The sequence below is a fragment of the Puntigrus tetrazona genome, chromosome 3 (assembly GCF_018831695.1).
Source record: "Puntigrus tetrazona isolate hp1 chromosome 3, ASM1883169v1, whole genome shotgun sequence".
Classification (NCBI taxonomy): Eukaryota; Metazoa; Chordata; class Actinopteri; order Cypriniformes; family Cyprinidae; genus Puntigrus; species Puntigrus tetrazona.
The window spans coordinates 18,940,210-18,960,124 of record NC_056701.1 but is presented as its reverse complement, the minus strand read 5'-3'; the positions used below and the strand labels follow the sequence as shown (position 1 = coordinate 18,960,124).

Here is a 19,915-nt window from a genome sequence, read left to right as displayed (position 1 = left end):
AAAGGACATTAAGTTTCTAATGTAGAGTCAAAGTCAATGATTACAAGCGTGCGATTACCACTAATGTGCTAGGTTTTTTTTTTACACCCTCCAACAAGCTTCCTGAAGCTTTGAAAACATACTGGCTAGTCTAATATCAATACACCAGAACGTAAAACCCCAAAAAAACTTAGTTTAACTACAAACCACCGTAGATTAAAGCATGTTCCAATTGTTTCACATGCAAAGTACAAGAGGACTTTTCCCTCTCAGAAAGGTTTTGTCAACCTCTCTCCACAGCAGTCTAGTCAAGATGAGCTATGAACACCCCATTAAGGAATGTGCATTTCAGTGTGAACACCATTAAAAAACTCATTGCATTCCTCTTACAGATGCCAGACATGAAATATTGCCACTTAAGTTAAAACTGTGCCAGTGATTGAAGCCACTGCATCTTTAGAGTCAACCTCAGTTTGACAAACATGCCTTTTCCCAGTAAACAGACAAAACACTCAAATGTAAAATTCTAGCAGAAACATTTTTAGCCTCTACACTGTAAACTGAAGCTTTTCTACTAGATCTGCATCATTTCACTGTTTACTGTGTAACTTATGAACACCAATCTTTACAATTAAATATCCCACTACCTTCAGCCAAAAACAAGGTGTCAATCAAAACAACTGCTTTCACTGGAGGTGTGCATTAATGCATTCTTTACCAAGTGTGTGAACGAGTACATGGCATGTTGTGCATTAAGAAAACAAAAGCACACACGACTTGTCTTCCAATGTTTATTTGTTGGCGATTTTACATGTTTTAGAAAAAGAGACCCAAGGATTTTTCCTCCTGTGTGTTTTCGTCTGGCCTCCTCGTGGTCCATGATGCCAGCTGAGGTCGTCAAAACAATGAATCTGCAGAGAATACAGAGACAAAAAGACATGACCAGGCTGTTCAAGATGCTGCTGCACTGCATCTCGCCCTGGGTGATTCTGTACTACAAAGAGGATATTTGAAGATTGTTTATTTATTTTTTTTAAATAAAATGAAAGAATAAAGCAATGCCATTGTCCCAAATAGCAGCAATTTGTCGTCAAATTTGGATAACTGACTATCAGTAACAAATCCTGTTCAGAAGCTTAGCAATAAAAACTGGTTGCGTTGGCAAATACCCGAAGTGATGACCTAGACACCAGCTTTTAGTTGCTGAGGTAGACAATTCAGATACAAAAGAAAAGATGTGAAAAGGTCAATCAAATGATGCCAAACTTCCTAACATGAAAGTATTGTACAGTAAGGGCAAGAGTGTACAAATCTATTGACGAGATTAGAACTTGATGACAGGAATAACTACCTCTAAGAAACAAAAAGCACCTTTGAATAAGAGTTTTTAGATAAACTCATTCTCAAGGGAACGCAAAACATGCACCTGACAAAGCTCAGGTCTGCTTAGATGTGATACTACAGTTACACAAAATGAAGGCCAAAAAGCCACTGATACAAGGCTACTCCACTCCATATTCAATTTTCTTTGTAGGGAGAGAAAAAAAAAAAAAAAAAAAAAAAAACGGTAGGGGGAAAACAATGGTAAAAGCATTCATAGTATTCTTCTATAAAGCAGTGCAAATGACGATGTCATTTTGTGAACACTGAACACTTAATGTGAGGGCAAAAATGATAAATGTAATAAATCTAAACCGGTGCTTTGCATAGCATAGTAGCTGTAACTGTCAGTAAACAGTCATTTAAAAAAAATCCAGTACACACTTGATAAACAACATATCAATATATCGACTTACCAATATCTACTGTGTAAATAGTGTAGTAAAATGCTCAAAAAGTGTGTAAAAACATTTTTAGTAGACACTGGCAATTACTCACCCAAACTGTCTGGATGGGAGAAGGTTGTTCTGCCACTTCTCCAGATCCTTCAACTGGACATCGAACCGTGGGCTGATGACACCACACTGCATCAGATAAATTGTTCAGGTTTGACTGTTTGACCCACATAATACCAAACAGTGAAAAACAGAGTGCACCTGCACTTATAGCCCACCATTTTTGCTAGCTTGTATACAAAGTTTGACATTTTTAAATGCTATTGTCTACATAAATTGATCACTGGACTCCTCATCTTTAAGTTGATTCAGACAAACGGACCTGCTAAATTAATAAATGTATTTAATATGAACTCATTTAGAATGACAGGACCTGTAGGACCAATTCAATAAGGCCTGACATTATAATGCTGTCTTAAATCACAATATCTTTTGTCTTACTCAAAATATTACAGTACAAAAAAGTAAAAAAAAATTAAATGCATTGCAATGTTCCCTTTAACATATCAATTTTCTTCATATGTACTAGATAGCCATATTGTTTTTGCTCCCAATTGCACACAAACAAAAATGATACTGAATAAGTGCATAATATATCTTGGTTGAATATATGAATATGCACAGAGAAATTCTGTATATTGGACACAAAGTTCAATGACAGACAGTTGCTTGCAAAGGCTAAACGCACTGTCTGCGTAACTTCAAGTTAAATGCACTTGCATCTCAAAATATTAAGATGTAAAATTTATGCAAACAGTTTTCTTAAGGACAGGACATAACTCTTAAAATATACCTCTGCGTTATAGTGACTGCAGCCTAGTTTAACCTGTATAAGCTGTCAAAAATATCACTAGTAATAATATGGTTGATATCTATGTTTTGAAGCTACATTTAGCTAGTTTTCTTTTGAAATTTACAAAATGTATTTTACATCGAAAACGTTACAAAGTAGTAGTTTGGTTCATCTTCACATTGCACATTTCATTTTGATTAAAAAAAATGCACAAATCAGATGCGTCTCGGTAGATAAACGAAATAAACTTAAAAAAAAGCTAAATCCTTTTGGAGTGGTTTATATTCTCACCCCTATTAAAATATACTAGTATTATAATCATTTCCACACACATGTAACTTTAGACACTGCTGTTTTATTGAAACACTTACCTTGTTCAGCCTTCCTGTTAGATTGACGACAATTTTCCCGGCTCTGTGATCATCGATGATCTCAAATTCGCCAATGTAACCTGTAAAGACCACACAACGAGATTGAGCAATCTAAAGGCAGTCTAAAATGAAAAGTGTCAATCATTATGAACGTTAGGGGCTGGGTAACATCAACAATCAATCGTAAGGATGCAACGACGATAGATGTATCACACTAGGGCAGAATACAGATTCGTGTGTTAAACTCGGACACAGGAGAGCACTCACCGTGCTTCATCATCACAGTAAGAAAGCGCACTATGACTTTGGAGCAGGGCCTGATGAGAACCTGGCGTTTCCCACGTTTCTCAGCATTGTTGATGCTTTTCAGCGCATCAGCGAGAACGTTCATGCGCACCATGATGCCTGCGGAGAAACAAGCGTGACATTTAACGTTTATAGTGAACACCCGTTACAGATACCTCATCTAACCAGTGACACGAGCCAAAGGCTACTCCCAAGCCGGCTACATGTCGACAAGGTGGCTGAATAAAAGACCAAACGTTAAATAACGCTCTTGCAAACCAAACCCTGTAAACTTTAACGGATGATTTAAAGCTGATGTTAAATTTTCTGTGCGCTACCGTTAACGTTAAGGCGTTGCGTGGAACGATTAGCGCGTTAAACCGAGTTCGTCTTCACCATAAACCTTTCTACTTCATAATAACATGTGTTTGTGGTGAAAGAAAGGCAGCGGACTGCTGGAGTGCTTTGGTTTGACTCGGGTTACCCGTGTCTGTCCCTCGGTATCACGGACAGTAACTCAACTGAATGGTGGAGAGGTTGGACTGCCCCGAATATCAGGAAATATAACCGTTTATACAGACACGATTAACCAAATGACTCAAAAACCTGGCGTTTTGGCAGCTCACAAACACATACGTCTGTCTAAACGTGGATGATCTGTAACGATGTCCGTGATTTTAAACAGATTATACAAGCATTGTAGCAATCCTGAACCTTACCAGTTCTGCAATATGGCGGAAAGAGGAAGGAAGAGGTGCGCGCGGTGCGATTAGGGAAAAATGTACTCTCGCGAGAACAAAGAAGAACGCTGCGCGCGCAATCATCTGTATGACTGCCACCTACTTGTTTGGAGCATCTCACGAAACAGCTGCATATTCATCTGTATATCTTTCCTGTTTTTTTATTATTATTTTTTTATAAAATTCTTATATGCATTAATATTCAACATTTATTTTCAGCTACGTTTGTATTTATATACTCTTAAATCTGTGTCTATCTATCTATGCACTACAAAATAATGCTTCTAAATGAATATTTACATTTTATAATTGTATGTATATATATATATATATATATATATATATATATAGGGCTGGGCAGTATGACCAAAATTTTATTTCACGGTATGAGAAATTTTATTTCACGTAACGATATCTTTCACGATATAGTTTTTTAAATGGGTAGTTTTTCCAAAAATGTATAAAAGGGCCTTATATAATAAATAAGTTTGAATATTTAAGAAAAGAAAAGGACTTGATCTTATTTGATTATTTTGTATTTTATTTTTAACCTTATAAATATAGTAAACAAAATATGATGTGGACAAATTTTTCTAAAGTAACATCTCACAGATATAAAATATATCTCAAGTAAATAACAGGAAAAGAAAACTTAAATATGAAAATATAAATATGTAAACACTTTAAGGAAATATCAAACAGTTTTTTCCTTCAAAAATACAAAATATAAACAATTACAATTCTTTTATGAAAAATTGAAAGTGATCACTTCTTGTTGAAAATATGAAGTAAAAAAAAATTTGTAAAAGTATTCAACATTAAAAGTAATAAAAGTATTCAACATTACTGAGCTCCTGTTCAATTCTCAGTCGGCATTCTCTGTACGTTGTTGGCAACGCAACTTTGCTAAAGTGCTTGCGGATCGGCATTACATAGCGCGGATCAAGGGTTTTGATTAGGTCTCGAAAACCCCTTCTTTCCACAGTGTAAACTGGTGGACATGTCTTTGCAAATAAGCATCGTAATTGCATGGGTTATTTCTTTCCATCGTTTTGAGCTTTTTCCATACGGCACGGCTTTGGTAAAAGACAAAGTGGTTTAAACCTGAGGTAAATTTTTCTTTTTGGCTTACGGGCCGCTTGCTTGCATCTTTTAGCTTTGTGGTGGGTGTTTTTTTTTAAGGTGGTAAAACAGATTGCTTGTGCTACCGCTGCTAGGGGAGTACATTAGCATGACACAGTTAGCAAATCACGTTTTTCTGCTCGTTATCAGATTTTGCAAACCCGAACCAAGTCCACACAACAGACGTTGCACCTCTTTTAATGACGAGTTCTCTGTTCGTTTCTCCTTTTTCCATGTTTCACAACCTCCCAGCGTATCCTTCAATCTTGCATTCAGCGGTTTGACTGGTCTCAGCCTCACGCGTGCTGCGTGCGTATGTTGGCCACGCCCACTTATTTACATTTCGCGGTATACACGGAATAAAAATCTTTTACGGTACACATTTCATTCCGCGGTAACGATATATACCGTCATACCGCCCAGCCCTATATATATATATATATATGTGTGTGTGTGTGTATGTGTATATATATATATATATATATATATATATATATATATATATATATATATATATATGTGTGTGTGTGTGTGTATGTATATATATATATATATATATATATATATATATATATATATATATATATATATATATATATGTGTGTGTGTGTATGTCAATTTTATATGCATCTTTCTACCACAAAAAAACACTATCTTTGCCAGAACATTTTTACTTTTTGGCTAATGGTCTATAACAATTCAATTCAATTCAACAGACAGACCAACAAATTACAAAATATGCATAACATTTATCTATCTAAAACAATGCTCCTGAAAATGGCCATATATATATATATATATATATATATATATATATATATATATATATATATATATGTGTGTGTGTGTGTGTGTGTGTGTGTGTGTATAGTAAATTTTATATGTATCTTTCTACCACAAAAAAGACCAAACACTATCTATACAAATTGTTTACTTTGTCGATCATTTCAGATCATGCTTTTAATTTGAACAGATTTTTTTTGTATAGCAATACAAAAAAGCAACTATATAAAAAAACATCTGAAAGATGTCAGAGGAAACAAGCGTTAGGGCTAACAAGTATATCTTTCCCGGAAGGCTTTAAGTGCTTTACAGTAGACAACATCTGGTCAGAGTCTATGGTGCATGTCCATTCTGCTGGTCCTTCAGAAGGAGGTCCATGTAGGCGCCGTCTATCAGATCATCGTCCTTCACTCCCAGGTCCAGCATGAGCTGATTTGCGATGGCCACTCCTTCTTCTCTGCTCTGCTTCTCTTTCATCACCACCTCCAGCTCCATAAAGTCCCCCAGGCCCTCCACACAATCAACATGAACCCTGGTTTGACCCACCATATACAGTTTCCTCTCCTTCTTCACCTGCCCCACCTGCCCCAGGGCATCCGTCAGAACCTTCACCAGCCCCTGTGGGTCGTTGGTAGGGGTTATGGAATAATTTGACAGCTTGGGTCCTTCTGTATCTGGCCTCTCATAGAAGATCAATTGTCCTGTCCCATCCTGGAAGTCCCTGAGTTTCAGGCGTCCTGCGGGCACTTTGAAAAACGTGTCTTGCTGACGGATCACCGTCCCGTCCGACCCGCTCAGCTCCTTTGCGCGCTGCGTGAGGTAAGGCATGTCACGCAAAACTGCTTTTATTTCAACATTTGACGGCATGTTTAATAGTTGTGCAGGTCCAGGGGCTCTTGTTTGGCGCGCTTACACGCAAAGCTCTAAAGCGCATGCGTAGTAGTGACGCTTTGCTTCATTCAAGTGAATCGAATCTTTTGACTCAATTCACGAGAACAAAATCCAAATCACATCACGTTACGTCATTGCGGTAGCAGGCGGCAACAAGAGTATTTTGCTTGTTATTTTAAAACACAGTTATTGAATTTAATTGTGTTGCCAATTTCTTGACATACCACTCAATGAAAAGCTTGTTTTTATATTTGTATTTGATTTAAAAAGGGACAATGCACATAATGATACAGCTAAAAAAAAGTAATCTTACACAATTAAAACGTTCTTCATCATTTACGTAATTTCGTGGTCATCAGTTATTTACACAATTCTTCAATAATGCGCGTATATGATAAATAGATCCAAACAATGATATGGTTTGATGATTTCTATGAAGGTGATTCAGGGCATGAGAGTGAACACAAATGATTCGTTACTTAAAAGATTCATTCAAAACACCGATTCGTTCACCAACGAAACCCAGACGGCGCATGCGCAGCAGCGTCGCTGTCACTACTATGACTTTAGTTAAATGTCACGTAGCATTTAAATCGATTTTTAAACAAAATACTTACACGCCTTTAATTCAGTAACGTCTTTGGCACTTACATTTGTTAGTTAAAGTAACAGCACGCCGTCCGTAGCAGATATCAGAGTCGCTCGTCTTCTTTTAGCTCAGCAGAGACATGTTTACATCCCAGACCTCTTCCTTTCAGGAGTCCATAGACGTGGATGAAAGGGACGCAGACTTCGACAACGAAGAAATCGCCGGATACAGCCAGAAAATACAACAGATTAACAGCTATTATGCCATATACTACTACCAGAACACAAGGTGCAGTGGTTTCCACTTGTATCATTGCATTATATGCTAAGGAGGCAAATACAGGATGCTTTGCAAAGTGCTAGTTGATTAGAAATATTTTGCCCTTTTATACCACGTATTATGGACCATATGAGATGCAAGCATGCATAGTTAGCTCTAGCTAGTCTTTTGCATTCCTTAACGTTTATGAATTAAAATGAACGATTCCTTTGCTTATATGAATTAAGTTTGCACTTGCATGACACTGAAGAACAAACCAGGGATATCTTGAAGCATATCTGAAGCACGGTTCTCAGTATTGGTCAGTCCTGTGAAATCACGCGACTGAATGCTGGATCAGTGAATTGACATTGATGTGTATGTAAGATGCTGTGTAGTCATGTACATGGTCATGTAGGCCAGTGAGGACCCCGGGGGATCTTAACATATTAATGCTTGTGTAAAGTATTAAACGCATTATCAAACTATCCAGATCTGAGGCTTCGGGAGACAGTGTGGCCTGGAGCCAGAGAAGATCAGACTCTACCACAAGCCAGGAAGACTTTAGGTAAAAAGGGTCATCCGTCATCTCAGTCATTTCAGTCCCGTGGCTTTCAGTGTTGGCTTCGGTCAAAAAAAAAAAAACACTCAGGATTCTGCGTGTGGCTTTTCATCGTGTTGGCTTGCTCACATCATTGATAACCATTGAACTAATCTTTCTAACTGTACATCTGTCGGTATGTATCTCTGCTAGGTGCCTCTGCTGATTCTGTGAACGTCATCGCATCATTGACCGCTTATCTGTCCGCCTTTATTTCCTTGTTTGTGTTTTAGTTTAACACATATTTTCCACTTTAAGTCTCACGCTGCTGGACGCCAGCTTGCCACCCGAGGCCGAGCCAGAGCTACGCAGCTACATCTCCCGCAGGCTGAGCAAGGGCGCTTTGCTAGGGGGTATGGGTAACATTGCCACCGTGGAGCTAAGGTACATCATATCGGTGTTATTGTTAAAGTCCCCCTGTGTTGAAAAGTTACATGTCTTTACATGTCTGACTGGAGTTTTTAAAATGCTTAAAGACAATCAATGTGCAAATCCATGAAATCATCACTGAGCGTTTTTTAAGGTGCTACTAGTCGATGTACTAATACTGTTAAATATAACTAAAAAATAAATAAAACTAATTCAATATTTAAATAATAGCATTTAAGAAAAACACTGCATAATATTTAGCCAAATTACTGTAAGAAAATTATATTAAAAGAATATTGATTGTATTGTTTGAATGATGAATTGTTTTTGCCCTGAATATAGTCACTACTGCTGACATGGCATTACATTAAAAAAACACTTTTTTTATTTTTTAATTCAGCAAGCTATTAGTTCTACTTAAATACATAATATTAATACATTCGCATTACTAATTGTTTAGTGTCTTTTAGTGCAGACCTAAATGTCCCAGCAATATCACATTATGTCATTAAGAACAATATTACAGTGTTTTATCTTAAGTGATCTGATGTTTGTGTTCAAGCATCCCTGAGCAAGCGGTGGGCTGTTACTGCTGTCTGCTGGAGCAGGAGAAATCTCCAGAACAGCCTGAGGCCGATGGCAACGGCTGGGTGGTGTGTCTTCTCGGAGGATCAGAGAAGGGCCTGAATCTATATCCTTAAACCACAAGTGACTGATCATTAAACTGTAGGAAATACCGCATGGAGCACTCAAGAAAGGATCGTTATCAATTTATATTATATGGATATTTAACGCATTTTCTTTAACCCTACAAACGTTTAGAATTGAGCTGGACAAGTACGTCCAGGGTCTGCAGGGCTGTTTGACTCCAGAGGTGAGGACAGTTTTTTGCAACCAGAAATTAATTGATTGCACGTAAAAATGTGTCTGCAAGCACACTGTTTTTTTATATCTGTTTGCTGTAAATATTGTTGGAAACCTACAGATGCAAAATTTGGAGACCGAAGTCAGGCCCTACCTGATCCGCTGGTATGAGGAGTCAGTTCTGCACATTCACAGAGTGGTTCAGCTGCTGCAGGCCAACGTCGGGTACCTTCTGCATGCTGTAAGAAACCACTGCTTTCGTTTCACAAGTCATACTTGAAAGCAGTAATATACCGTATTATATGAAATGGTAAATGAGCTTCGTCTCTGCTGCAGGCTTTGAGTCACAAACTTGTCGAGGTCACAGGGGCAGATGAGAAGACAAAAGCAGATGTAGCAAGGTATGCGAAACAACATTTTCTTAATGCCTGCTACATTTTTACAGGTTTACATACTGACAGCCATTGCAACTTGATTCATTGTCTAATTAGATTTATCAAAGCAGCAAGCCTGCAGGGTATAGTTCAGGAAGACACCACTACAGCCTCTCTCTGTAAGGCCCTTTCAGAGGACACTCACACCAGTCTGATCATCGACTGCTCCTCCAGCCCGCCTACACTCTCCAATGAAGGTCAGTGGCAGCATAAATCCACCAAACTTAAAGATTTAGTCATTTTACGAATGTCTTATTCTGTTAATGTTGTGTTGAAATCTCTGCAGTCAGCAACCGGTTCTGCGACGACTGGATCCAGGCCTTCCTCAATGCTGCTGAGCGCTTTAACCCTTTCCTTCTCCGACAAATCCTGGAGAACTTTAAACTTAAGGTTAATTTGCTTCTGATGCTTTCTGCGTATAATGGTATCTAGACAAAACATTTAACATTTGTATGGCAGTCACAGATTTTTTTGCTTGCTCGCCTATATTTCTATATTTACTTACTAACTTATAATTTAAAAACTATGTAATAATCCCATAAATGTTCGTTTTGCCATTTAAGATAGCATTTTAACATACTATTGGTAACTAATAGTAATAAAATAATAATAAATATATAATAAAATAATAAAAATACATTAATTAGCATTATTAAATTAAACAATCTTTTCTGTATAGTGCTCAAACTGACTTGAAAATTTGATGTTTATCTGCTTTCCCCTCAGGACATCCAAGTTTAAGTGACTTTGTTTTTTCAGTAGAACACAAACAAAGATATTTATCTCAAACCATTGCAATTTGTCAGTCATATAATGCAAGTCAATGGGCACACAATCTTTCAGAGTAGAAAAGAGTAGAAAAACATATATTATGAGTGTGTGTGTGTGTGCTAGAGTACATTGCATGTCATGCGCGCGGATGTTGCAAATGTGACAGAGATTATGGTGTATCAGCGGTAAAAGAAATAAAGTCACCCACATCTTGGATGAGCAGATAAACATCACATTCACATAAACATTCATTTTTGGGTGAACTATCCCTTTAAGAGTGGTCACATTTAGAAATGCCAGTTCCTCATTCTGACTGCATCGTTTTTCCATGCAGGCCATCCAGGACATGAACAACCTGAAGCGCTTCATCCGTCAGGCAGAAATGAGCCACTACGCTCTGTTCCGCTGCTGTCTGTTCCTGCAGAGCTGTGGAAACGGAGACGTGCTGCTGCAGAACGCACGGGCCGAGCACAGCAGCCTTCCTGAGGCCTGTGGCATCATAAACGTGCTGGAGGAGTTCCTCGGGAGCACACTCAGGCACGCTGTACTGACACCAGAGCTACTGCACATACACTCACCTGTCTGAGAGCACAGAAGTCCTGTTTAACACCCATTATCATAGCAGTGTGGTTTGCATTTTAAGCAACTTCAGCACATTTGAATTGAAACACTAAGTGTAGTCTATCGATGCTGTGAAATGCTCCTGTATGTTGACTTGGGTGCATAAAAATGATGAATTAAATATATCCTATATAATGGACCGATGAAGGTGCAATCAAACTTTATTTAAATACTTTTTCTCAATTATGTGCAGATATTAATACAGTACTGTTTATATGTGACAACTGATTTTAGGATGTTCATTGTGTAACAGTCAATGTTTTGAAGATGTCTTGTAGATTTACAGAAATAGCAACTGAATTAGGAAGCTAGTCATATAATTAGGAAGCTATCCATTATCTGATCTGCCATACTATGTTTTATTGGTATGTTATAATTGTTTTTTTTTTTTAAAGTGCTGATGTATGTTCTTGTTTGCTATCTCTGAATTTTTCTTACCAAAGAAACAAAACTTCTGATAATCAAACTTGGTTGTAAATGTAACGTTTAAAAAGAACAGAATTGTGAGAAACATTACTTAAACATCTTATATATATTGATCCAGTTGTAAATGGTGATATGTATAATTATCATAATGTATGGTTTATCTTAGATTTGACATGACTGTACTGTGAGTAATTTGTTCCAGGAACATTTCATTTTTGTGAATTTGTAAGAATGAAAGAAAATCTCAGCATTCACTCTTAATTTAACCTTGATTCTTGAATTCATGCAAGAATTAAAATAACACATGACACAGGCAAAGTAGTTTTTATTTTGTTTGAATCAATCCACTTTAAACATCTGATGGAAGAAACTAATAATCTGCCTGTTAAATACCTGTAGTAGATTGTTGTGAAGTTACATCTTTACCACAAGAGGGCGAAGCATAGGCGCTGGGGCTGGTGTTACTTTAACAGGAGTTAAGGCAGATTAAGTGGTTTTAAAGCATAAAAACACGGTAAACACAGAATTTACCAGGTTATATACAACATTATGCATATTTCTACAACTATTTTTAAAATGTAAGATTATATATATGTTGGATTTTAAGTCACCACCCAAATGATAACATATATTTTTTTTGCCAAACATCTGCATTTTAAAGCTAATCAAGGAAATGTTACTAAATAACAATATATCTTGTACTTATGAAATTAGTTATGTACCTACAAAGTAAAGCAAAAAAAAAAAGCATGTCTATGATTTAACATAATCTATCAATAAAATAACGTTATAATTCATTTGAGATATACACAACTACCACCGCAATGTTTTATCAATTCTAAATGCTTCCAATGATCCTTTTTATCATTTGACTGGTACGTTTAAATACTTTTAGAAACTCATCTTCTGGGAAACTCTCAATTTCAGTTTCAAGCTCAGTTTCACTCTGCCACCTTAATGTCAAAAGCTACCACTCCATGTAGAGAGAACCCTAGGTAGAAGGTCACGTTCTCATTTGAATTGGGCAAGGAGGCATAAAAAAGTGGAATGACTCTGATGTTGCTTTGGTCAGATACCCGGACAAACAGATTCCCATTTTCTGTGTATCCAACAACTCGTTTAAGCACTTTCACAACATCTGGATTTGTCCACACTTCACCGCCTTGCCATTTAAGGCGTTTCTCACTGAGGGTTCCCCTGCAGAATTTTTCAATTGTGGTCTTGTGCACTATTTTATTTAGACCCCTTGCTTTTCCAAGGAAAAAGTGGGTGAAAATCCTGCCTTTTCTTGAGGCAGCAGATTTAAACTCAGGGTATCTGTGAAGTGCTTTTATTGCATTCACAACAACATCACTTCTTCTATTGGGGGGCTCTTTGCCCATAGAGTCCTCTGGCCAAAATAAGAGTGAAAGGAGCAGGTATACAGTATCTGGTAACACAGTTCTCTTTACACTGCAAAACGGCCTGCTGAGATTTTGAAGATCTTCAATGGAAAGAAGTTTTCCAGAGCCAGGTGAAGCACAGGAGAGCGCTATCTGACAGAAGATGAAGTTTAGGAGCTCTGTCTGGTCGAGATCCTTTTTCAGGTCATCAGGAAATAGGTTAATTATTTTCTCAAGCTTTGCTCTAGCTCTTTGTTTATTATTATCAGAGAGCAGGTAAAGAATTGTTGTAACGTTTCCACCCCCGAGTTGGAAAATTTTCATTTGTCTCATTAATGGGGAAACTGTGTTTGCATCAGAAGCCTCATCCTCTTGAAAGTCACGAAAGAATAACTTGGCATACACAGCACTTTTCCTAAGGAGCCATCTTCTTGGATTATTGACTGTTTCAGGCTCTCCTTCATCAAATTCCTCCTCTTCCTCAGATGTGTAATTCTGAAAGTGAGCAAGATCTTCAGAAATACATTCCAAAGCAATTCTGATGCCGTTTTTCATTCCTTTTAAAAGGCCATGAAACTTTTGCCAAGGTTTCTGTACTTCTTCAGGTATGTAGTCAGTGAGCAGGTATTCCATCAGCTCCCTGTTTCCCTCTTTGGCAGAAAAAATGTCTACTTTTGACAGAAGCTCAAGCAATCTGCATCCAATATCAACTTCTCCAAAATAGGAATTATTCAAGCAGACCATCTGTGACTGGGGACATTTTTCAGATTCTCTAAAAGTAGTGATTCCTTTAAGGGCAGTATCAATGATATCAGTGATGTCCTCTGGTTGAATATCAGCATTTCTCTCACGTATGGCATCATGTTTGCTGTAGAACCACTTTTTGTATACTTGTCCCAGTGTGTCAAGTATGTATATGTGCTGTGGAAGATGAGACTTGGCTTCTTTAGCCCAAATCTCGGCTTCCTCAAAATTTTTGTTTTCATAAAGCAGCCGTGCAAGTTGTTGAGCAACAAATGCATCCTCATCAAAACAGGTGTAAGCTACCTTTAAAAGGTCAATGGCTTTCTCCACATCTTCTGTCTTTCTAACATGCTCTATTAAAGGAGAAAACCAGCTGTCATTTGGATCCCCCTTGCTTTTTTTGGTGCGTTTGATGAACAGATCTCTGACAAACTTTCTAAAGTCATCCCTTCCAAATCTGTGGTGAAACAGCACTTTGTCCTGAAGGAGATTCATTGCTATTTCACTTTGGCTCTGATAGCTCGAGAGCTGCTTCAGGATCTCCTTAGCTATCAAATGATGAATTATTCTGACAGAGTCAATATGCGTCTCGCTGGATTTTAGCTGTATGAAAAAAAAACCTAGCCTGTTCATTTAAGGAGTTTTCAAATGTTTGGTGTCGAACTTCATCAATCCATGTGGACGTTGAGGGTTCGGCCATTTTATCAAATTTGTCCAGGTTAAATTCTAAACATAGAAATGCCTTGCAGTGGGATACGGACAGGTATGAATTCTCAATGTGGCTGTTCAGTAGAGCCACGAATTTGATCAACTGTGTCTGAAGAGATGAATGATCAATTTCCTTCAGCAAGTTTTCAACAAAGTCTGTGATGTAAGACTGTTCAAACCCTTCACTCATGAGCACAAAAGTGAGTATAAACTCTGGTTCAAACTTCAGCTTGAGACTCTCTGCTTTCTTTGAGAAGAGCTTTTTTTCTTCAAAGGATAGTTTGTGTGTAACTCCGACTGTGCGTAACGGCAATGCTTTGCACATCCTTTCTGGATCAAGAGACCTTTTACAGCAGAGAATGATGAAACACAGCTTTGAAGGACTTATTTTCATTGTTGTGACCGCATTGCTTAATTCTCGCCTGAGGTCATCCTGATAGTCTACATTGCAGTCCTCTAGAAGTAGAAGCACCGCAAACAGGCATTTTTGTCAACCTCTTTGAAATTCCACAGCTTTACAGCATGTTCACAGACAGTTGTGGTCTGCTTTGTTTGACAAACAACAGCACATCGCATTTTTTTCCTCCAGTTCCAGAGGATCTGTCGAGCCACTGTGCTTCCTCCACTACCAGGTTGATGATATATGTTGATGTTTTCGATGGACCTTTTTAATGAGTCATTCCGCTCAAGGTCTTCCAACATTTTGTTAATTTCTGCATATGCATCACGCTTGATGACTTCCCACACTGATTTCTGTCAGCCAGCCACAAATTCATCCAGTCAATATTTCCTCCTTTATAGAAGTACTGTTCAATGTCCTGTATTTTCTCTTTCTCCATGACATTTACATTTGTTTCATCGCATTGGTTAACATAGAGTACTTCTAAGGAGCCCATCTGCTGCACTTCCGCTGGCTTTATAAAGCATATGCCATTGTTTGACACAGGTAGACACCCATCCTGAAGACTGGTAAACTGAATCCTTTGAACTGTAGCATCTACATGACTCACTGGCATACCAACAACACTGATTTGTTCAAGAACGCCTAGTGAGCAGGACACTTGGGCAAGACTTGACCACTTCTTATAATTCTCCTTTTCTCTGAGATGATGATTATGTCCTCATGACCACTCATTTCTGCATAGAATTCATTGAAGGCGCTCAACAAAAGGTTGCTCAATGTCAGATGTGAGAAGGAAAAGCACCACAAATGATCCTTTGGGAAGAATCTCATTGCAGATAATAAACACAGCTCTTTTCAAGAGTTTCTTCTTGTTTTTGATCCAGGTTTTCTCATCACAAGGACTTTCGCCTCCAATGTAATCACTTCACCATTGCAGAAAATCCAGCTTTTTGTGTGAAATAGATCTAACCTCTTGATAAAGTCATTAGTGTTCTCCTATGATCATAATCACGCAGGAAGAGAAGGTTTACTGCATGATACTTTTGGTAATTGTGACAAAGTCCAGATGATTTGGAGTCAGGATCAAAATCAAAAACACAAAAGATATTCATTTGGGTGAGGAACTTGATGTTTTGCAGGTTTTCATGATCAAATCTGTTTGACACAAGAATGTAACGCAGTGTGTTGTCAATGTATTTCTTCCCACATGTCAGAAGAACTAAGAGTTTTCTTTCCAAGTCCTCTTTAAAATTAACCTGTGTTTGATTCTGGTCGTTTTCTTCCCTTTCTCTCTTTTGGTCAAGGTCTTTGAGAGCTTGAATGAAACTGACAAGTTCATCCTCAGCAATACGTGGTGTATTTGGTCCAACTCGTTGATAATAAGCTTTTGGCTCGTATTCAACTTTATTGGTTTTCTCGTTGAATTTTGGTATACGGGCAAAATACAGTTTATCCCTCACAACGTTCATCATGGGAACTACATCCACCTCTACAATCCAGTTTTGGGTCTCAAGCAGTCTTTGTCAACTACTGGGATGAATTTTGGGGGTTTGATACACTTTCTGGCATCAAAGTGCTGTGTTTGAAAACTATTTTCAATGTAGTCTAAAGCGTCTTCAAAAACCTCTTTATCTTCAATAGGAAATCCAATGATCTCTCCATGTTTATATGTTTTTGTCTTGTCCATGACCCCAAAGTGGATTAGCCATTTATGCCGCATATTCATGCACGCACATGCAAATCGAATGACTTCACTGGCAAATTTGATCTTTAGCTTTCTTGGTTCTAATTTACAGGCATTTTCCAGTGATTTATATTCATGGCATGGAGTGATCAGATTGTCTATTCCTGTCTCTGGTCCGAGTATGGCATGTTTTATGTAGCTGAAGTATTCATCGTTATCATTAAATTTACGATACCTACTCTGTGGCAAAGACATTGACGCTTCAGTTAAATCACTTGAAGATAAAGGTTGTTCAGGACTTGTGACGTCACTGGAAGGCAAAACGTCATGTTTTGCTGCTTCTCTGTTCTCTCCTTTCTTTTTAATGGTCTTTGACTTGTCTAGTAACAGTTCATCTCTTTTACTCAGCAAGAGCTGAATTTGGCCACCTCCCAAACGAAGATTTTTTAAGTATGACTCTGTAATATTTAGAAGAACGGGTCCTGTTACCTCTTCTTTCTCAAATTTCGGTATGTGTTCTGGTTTAATCCCAATGGCCTTCAACCATGCGCTGACATGCTCTTCCTTCCAGTCTAAACATGGTATAGAATTGTAGTCTAGAAAGAACAAAGTATAAGCAATTTTTTTAATTTACCACATAACTTAAAACAAATATGTGTTATTTACCAAATTAACTGAAATAATGCACACATCCTAAAATCACCTAAACAAGTGCTCAAACAAGAGAAAGCTTATCTGCAGTGCAAAAAGACCAGCACTCTCTTATTTTTTACTAAGGTAATTTGAATTGCAAACCACACATGGTCTTTGTCAGGTATAGCATATTTACAATATGCATACATTTACTTCTTGAAAGGGTGTGCCTCTAAATTAGATAATAATCTTCAGAAATTATGTATGAGATCTCATACATTGTTCTCAGCTGACAAATGAACAAACATTCTGATATAAATGGTATTTAAAAGAACAACATTACATCGCACACTAAACCAAAATGCTTTATGGTTCCAAATTCATAAGAATTTACTTTTTAAAGGATTGTTTTAATACTCACCCATTCTTTGAGAAATATTCAAGGAGCGTATTTCAATGTTTTTGTGCCATAAATTCTAAAACAAAGGAAATAATCTGAACATTAATACGTTTCCAATTTATATTTTGTTTATCTTCTGTGTTCGAGTGATTTAAATTTTGACATTATCAAAGATGGAAAATGCTCAGCCCGCTGTAAAAGCGTTAATTGATAAACTAATTGAATGCAAACTTAAGGTTGTAGGGCTGGCCGATTAATAGATAATGATAATTATCGATCGATATGAATTTCCTAGATACGATAACGAGTTCGATAAATGTTTATGAGGCAAATGCGGAACGAAAGAGCGCGAGTCATTTGATGCGTTCAAAGTTCAAAGATCAAAGTTCAAAAAGCGGCGCGAGCTACTGGAGCTGACGTGATTGCGCTGCGGAACGAAACCTGTTCATTTGAAGCGCTGACAGGAGAAACTGTCCGCAACGATAGTCGGGACTTTTTAATCTACAAATCAATTTACCGTACATCTGCTATAGAAACAATAACTGCACCGTGGTGTTCAGTCAGTAATGTGGGCATTCGCGTCTAATTTTATTATATTATTAATGTAGATAGAATATAATTGCAGTATATTTGTGATTAACCTTTAGCGTTTAATGCGTTTATAATAAATGTATTGAGGTGCTATATTTGATCTACGACTAAATGTATGATACTGTGGAAGACTAGCAGTTTTAAAAACATCTGTAAAGATGTTTACACATATTACTGATTTTTGTAATGAACATAAATTAGCATCTAATGCTACTATCAAATGTGTTTTTCTAAAAGACATTATCAGGCAACAAAAACCTGTCTGTAATTTGAAACAGTATCACTTAACACACACAAGAAATGTCATGGTTTGACCATAGTTTAAAATCACAATTAACTGTCTGTTTTTTACATTTTCCACAATTAAGCGAAGATCTGTCTTTAAACTTAAAATAAATAAAAACAAAAAACATTTATTGTGATAATTATCAATATCGACTGATACGAAGAAGAAAAAATATCGAGATCATTTTTTGGCCATATCGCCCCAGCCCTACCTTGAATGTAAAAGGTTAAAGATAATCACAACAAAGGGGACAAACCTAATATATTGTCTGCTTTAAACAGCATTATCTATAGCATGTGACTGAGCAAAGTACAGGTTTCTGTTAGCTGAAGGTATGTACTTGAGCGGAAAACAAAATATTATTAGAAAACAACAATGTTGATCAATTGTGTAGAATTTTTACAGTCAAATTTGACTTTTAGATCTTGCTTTCTGTGTATGTTACAATAAGATATTATCAATCAATCAATCAATAATTTTTATTTATATAGCGCTTTTAACAACACAGGTTGCATCAAAGCACTGTACAGTATAATGTAGAATGTACAGTATAATGTATTACTAACGTATAGGGCAGAAAATGGTAACAAACATGTCCTATTGTTCTCATATTCTGGTCATAATTGTCAGATACAAAATCATTGTCTCAAAACCCAAACAGTCATAATTGCTAAGGTAGATTTTTTTCCCCAGTGATTCAGTAGACATATTTAAACGAGACAAAGCAAAAACAATTTAAGTTTCAATCAGAAGAAGTAATAACCTACTTTGTGACATGGAAAATATTTATCAGTTATATATGTAAAAAAATAATAATTGTAAAAGACCTAAAATTACAATATTGACATTCACAATGATTCTCTAAAAATATTAGGCAAGTTTACAAAAAATGTGAAAACAACGCACTTACAAACCTGCAAATGACAGAACACAGACTATTCTACAGCTGCAGGTGGATATGTCTCACACAAATGTAAACTATAAACCAAATAGGGGCGGGAGTTAAGAGGTGAAGCAATTAAACACGTTGAACAGTAACACTTTATTTAACTTGAACCATGTATGTGTTTGTATATGTGTATGTATGTTACCTCGTAACAGAAAATAAAGCAAACAAATGAAAAAATATTAATATTGTCATTTTTGGTTTCTCATTCTTTAAAAATAATAAAATAATAATACCTTTATTTTACTTTCATTTGTTAACTTTAGAAATGATTTATTAAAAATAAGACGATTGACTATTTTAGATTTATTAAAAATAGCTTAATAGTATAATATATTTATTATTTATTTTATTAATATATTTAATAGTAAATATAATTTAATTGTCATCAATATGACCCTAAATT

General features: G+C 36.8%; 2 protein-coding genes and 1 pseudogene across 2 annotated transcripts; 1 reads left to right on the top strand and 2 right to left on the bottom strand.

Annotated features, from left to right (window-relative positions):
* Nucleotides 1-631: 631 nt before the first annotated feature.
* Nucleotides 632-4,095, bottom strand: LOC122329464 (40S ribosomal protein S15a-like). The gene is made up of 5 exons (XM_043225694.1): nucleotides 3,983-4,095; nucleotides 3,246-3,383; nucleotides 2,979-3,058; nucleotides 1,858-1,943; nucleotides 632-890 (listed from the first exon to the last, which is right to left on the bottom strand). The coding sequence occupies exons 2-5, from the start codon at nucleotides 3,376-3,378 to the stop codon at nucleotides 647-649; spliced, it is 543 nt and encodes a 180-aa protein (XP_043081629.1). The 5' UTR covers nucleotides 3,379-3,383; nucleotides 3,983-4,095; the 3' UTR covers nucleotides 632-646.
* A 3,226-nt stretch (nucleotides 4,096-7,321) lies between these two features.
* On the top strand, nucleotides 7,322-11,271 carry LOC122341326 (protein Njmu-R1-like). The gene is made up of 10 exons (XM_043234683.1): nucleotides 7,322-7,676; nucleotides 8,140-8,214; nucleotides 8,506-8,631; nucleotides 9,179-9,307; nucleotides 9,433-9,490; nucleotides 9,602-9,721; nucleotides 9,817-9,881; nucleotides 9,972-10,111; nucleotides 10,201-10,304; nucleotides 11,020-11,271. The coding sequence occupies exons 1-10, from the start codon at nucleotides 7,528-7,530 to the stop codon at nucleotides 11,269-11,271; spliced, it is 1,218 nt and encodes a 405-aa protein (XP_043090618.1). The 5' UTR covers nucleotides 7,322-7,527.
* A 769-nt stretch (nucleotides 11,272-12,040) lies between these two features.
* On the bottom strand, nucleotides 12,041-19,526 carry LOC122341720 (annotated as a pseudogene).
* Nucleotides 19,527-19,915: the final 389 nt, after the last annotated feature.

Excerpts from the sequence above, each read along its gene's own strand:
- LOC122341326 (XM_043234683.1), top strand. The coding sequence starts at position 7,528 with ATGTTTACATCCCAGACCTCTTCCTTTCAGGAGTCCATAGACGTGGAT. Across the intron at positions 8,632-9,178 it reads ATTGCCACCGTGGAGCTAAG|CATCCCTGAGCAAGCGGTGG; the intron begins GTACATCATATC and ends TTTGTGTTCAAG. Across the intron at positions 10,305-11,019 it reads TGGAGAACTTTAAACTTAAG|GCCATCCAGGACATGAACAA; the intron begins GTTAATTTGCTT and ends TTTTCCATGCAG.
- LOC122329464 (XM_043225694.1), bottom strand. The coding sequence starts at position 3,378 with ATGGTGCGCATGAACGTTCTCGCTGATGCGCTGAAAAGCATCAACAAT. Across the intron at positions 3,059-3,245 it reads TACTGTGATGATGAAGCACG|GTTACATTGGCGAATTTGAG; the intron begins GTGAGTGCTCTC and ends TGGTCTTTACAG. Across the intron at positions 891-1,857 it reads CTCCCATCCAGACAGTTTGG|ATTCATTGTTTTGACGACCT; the intron begins GTGAGTAATTGC and ends TATTCTCTGCAG.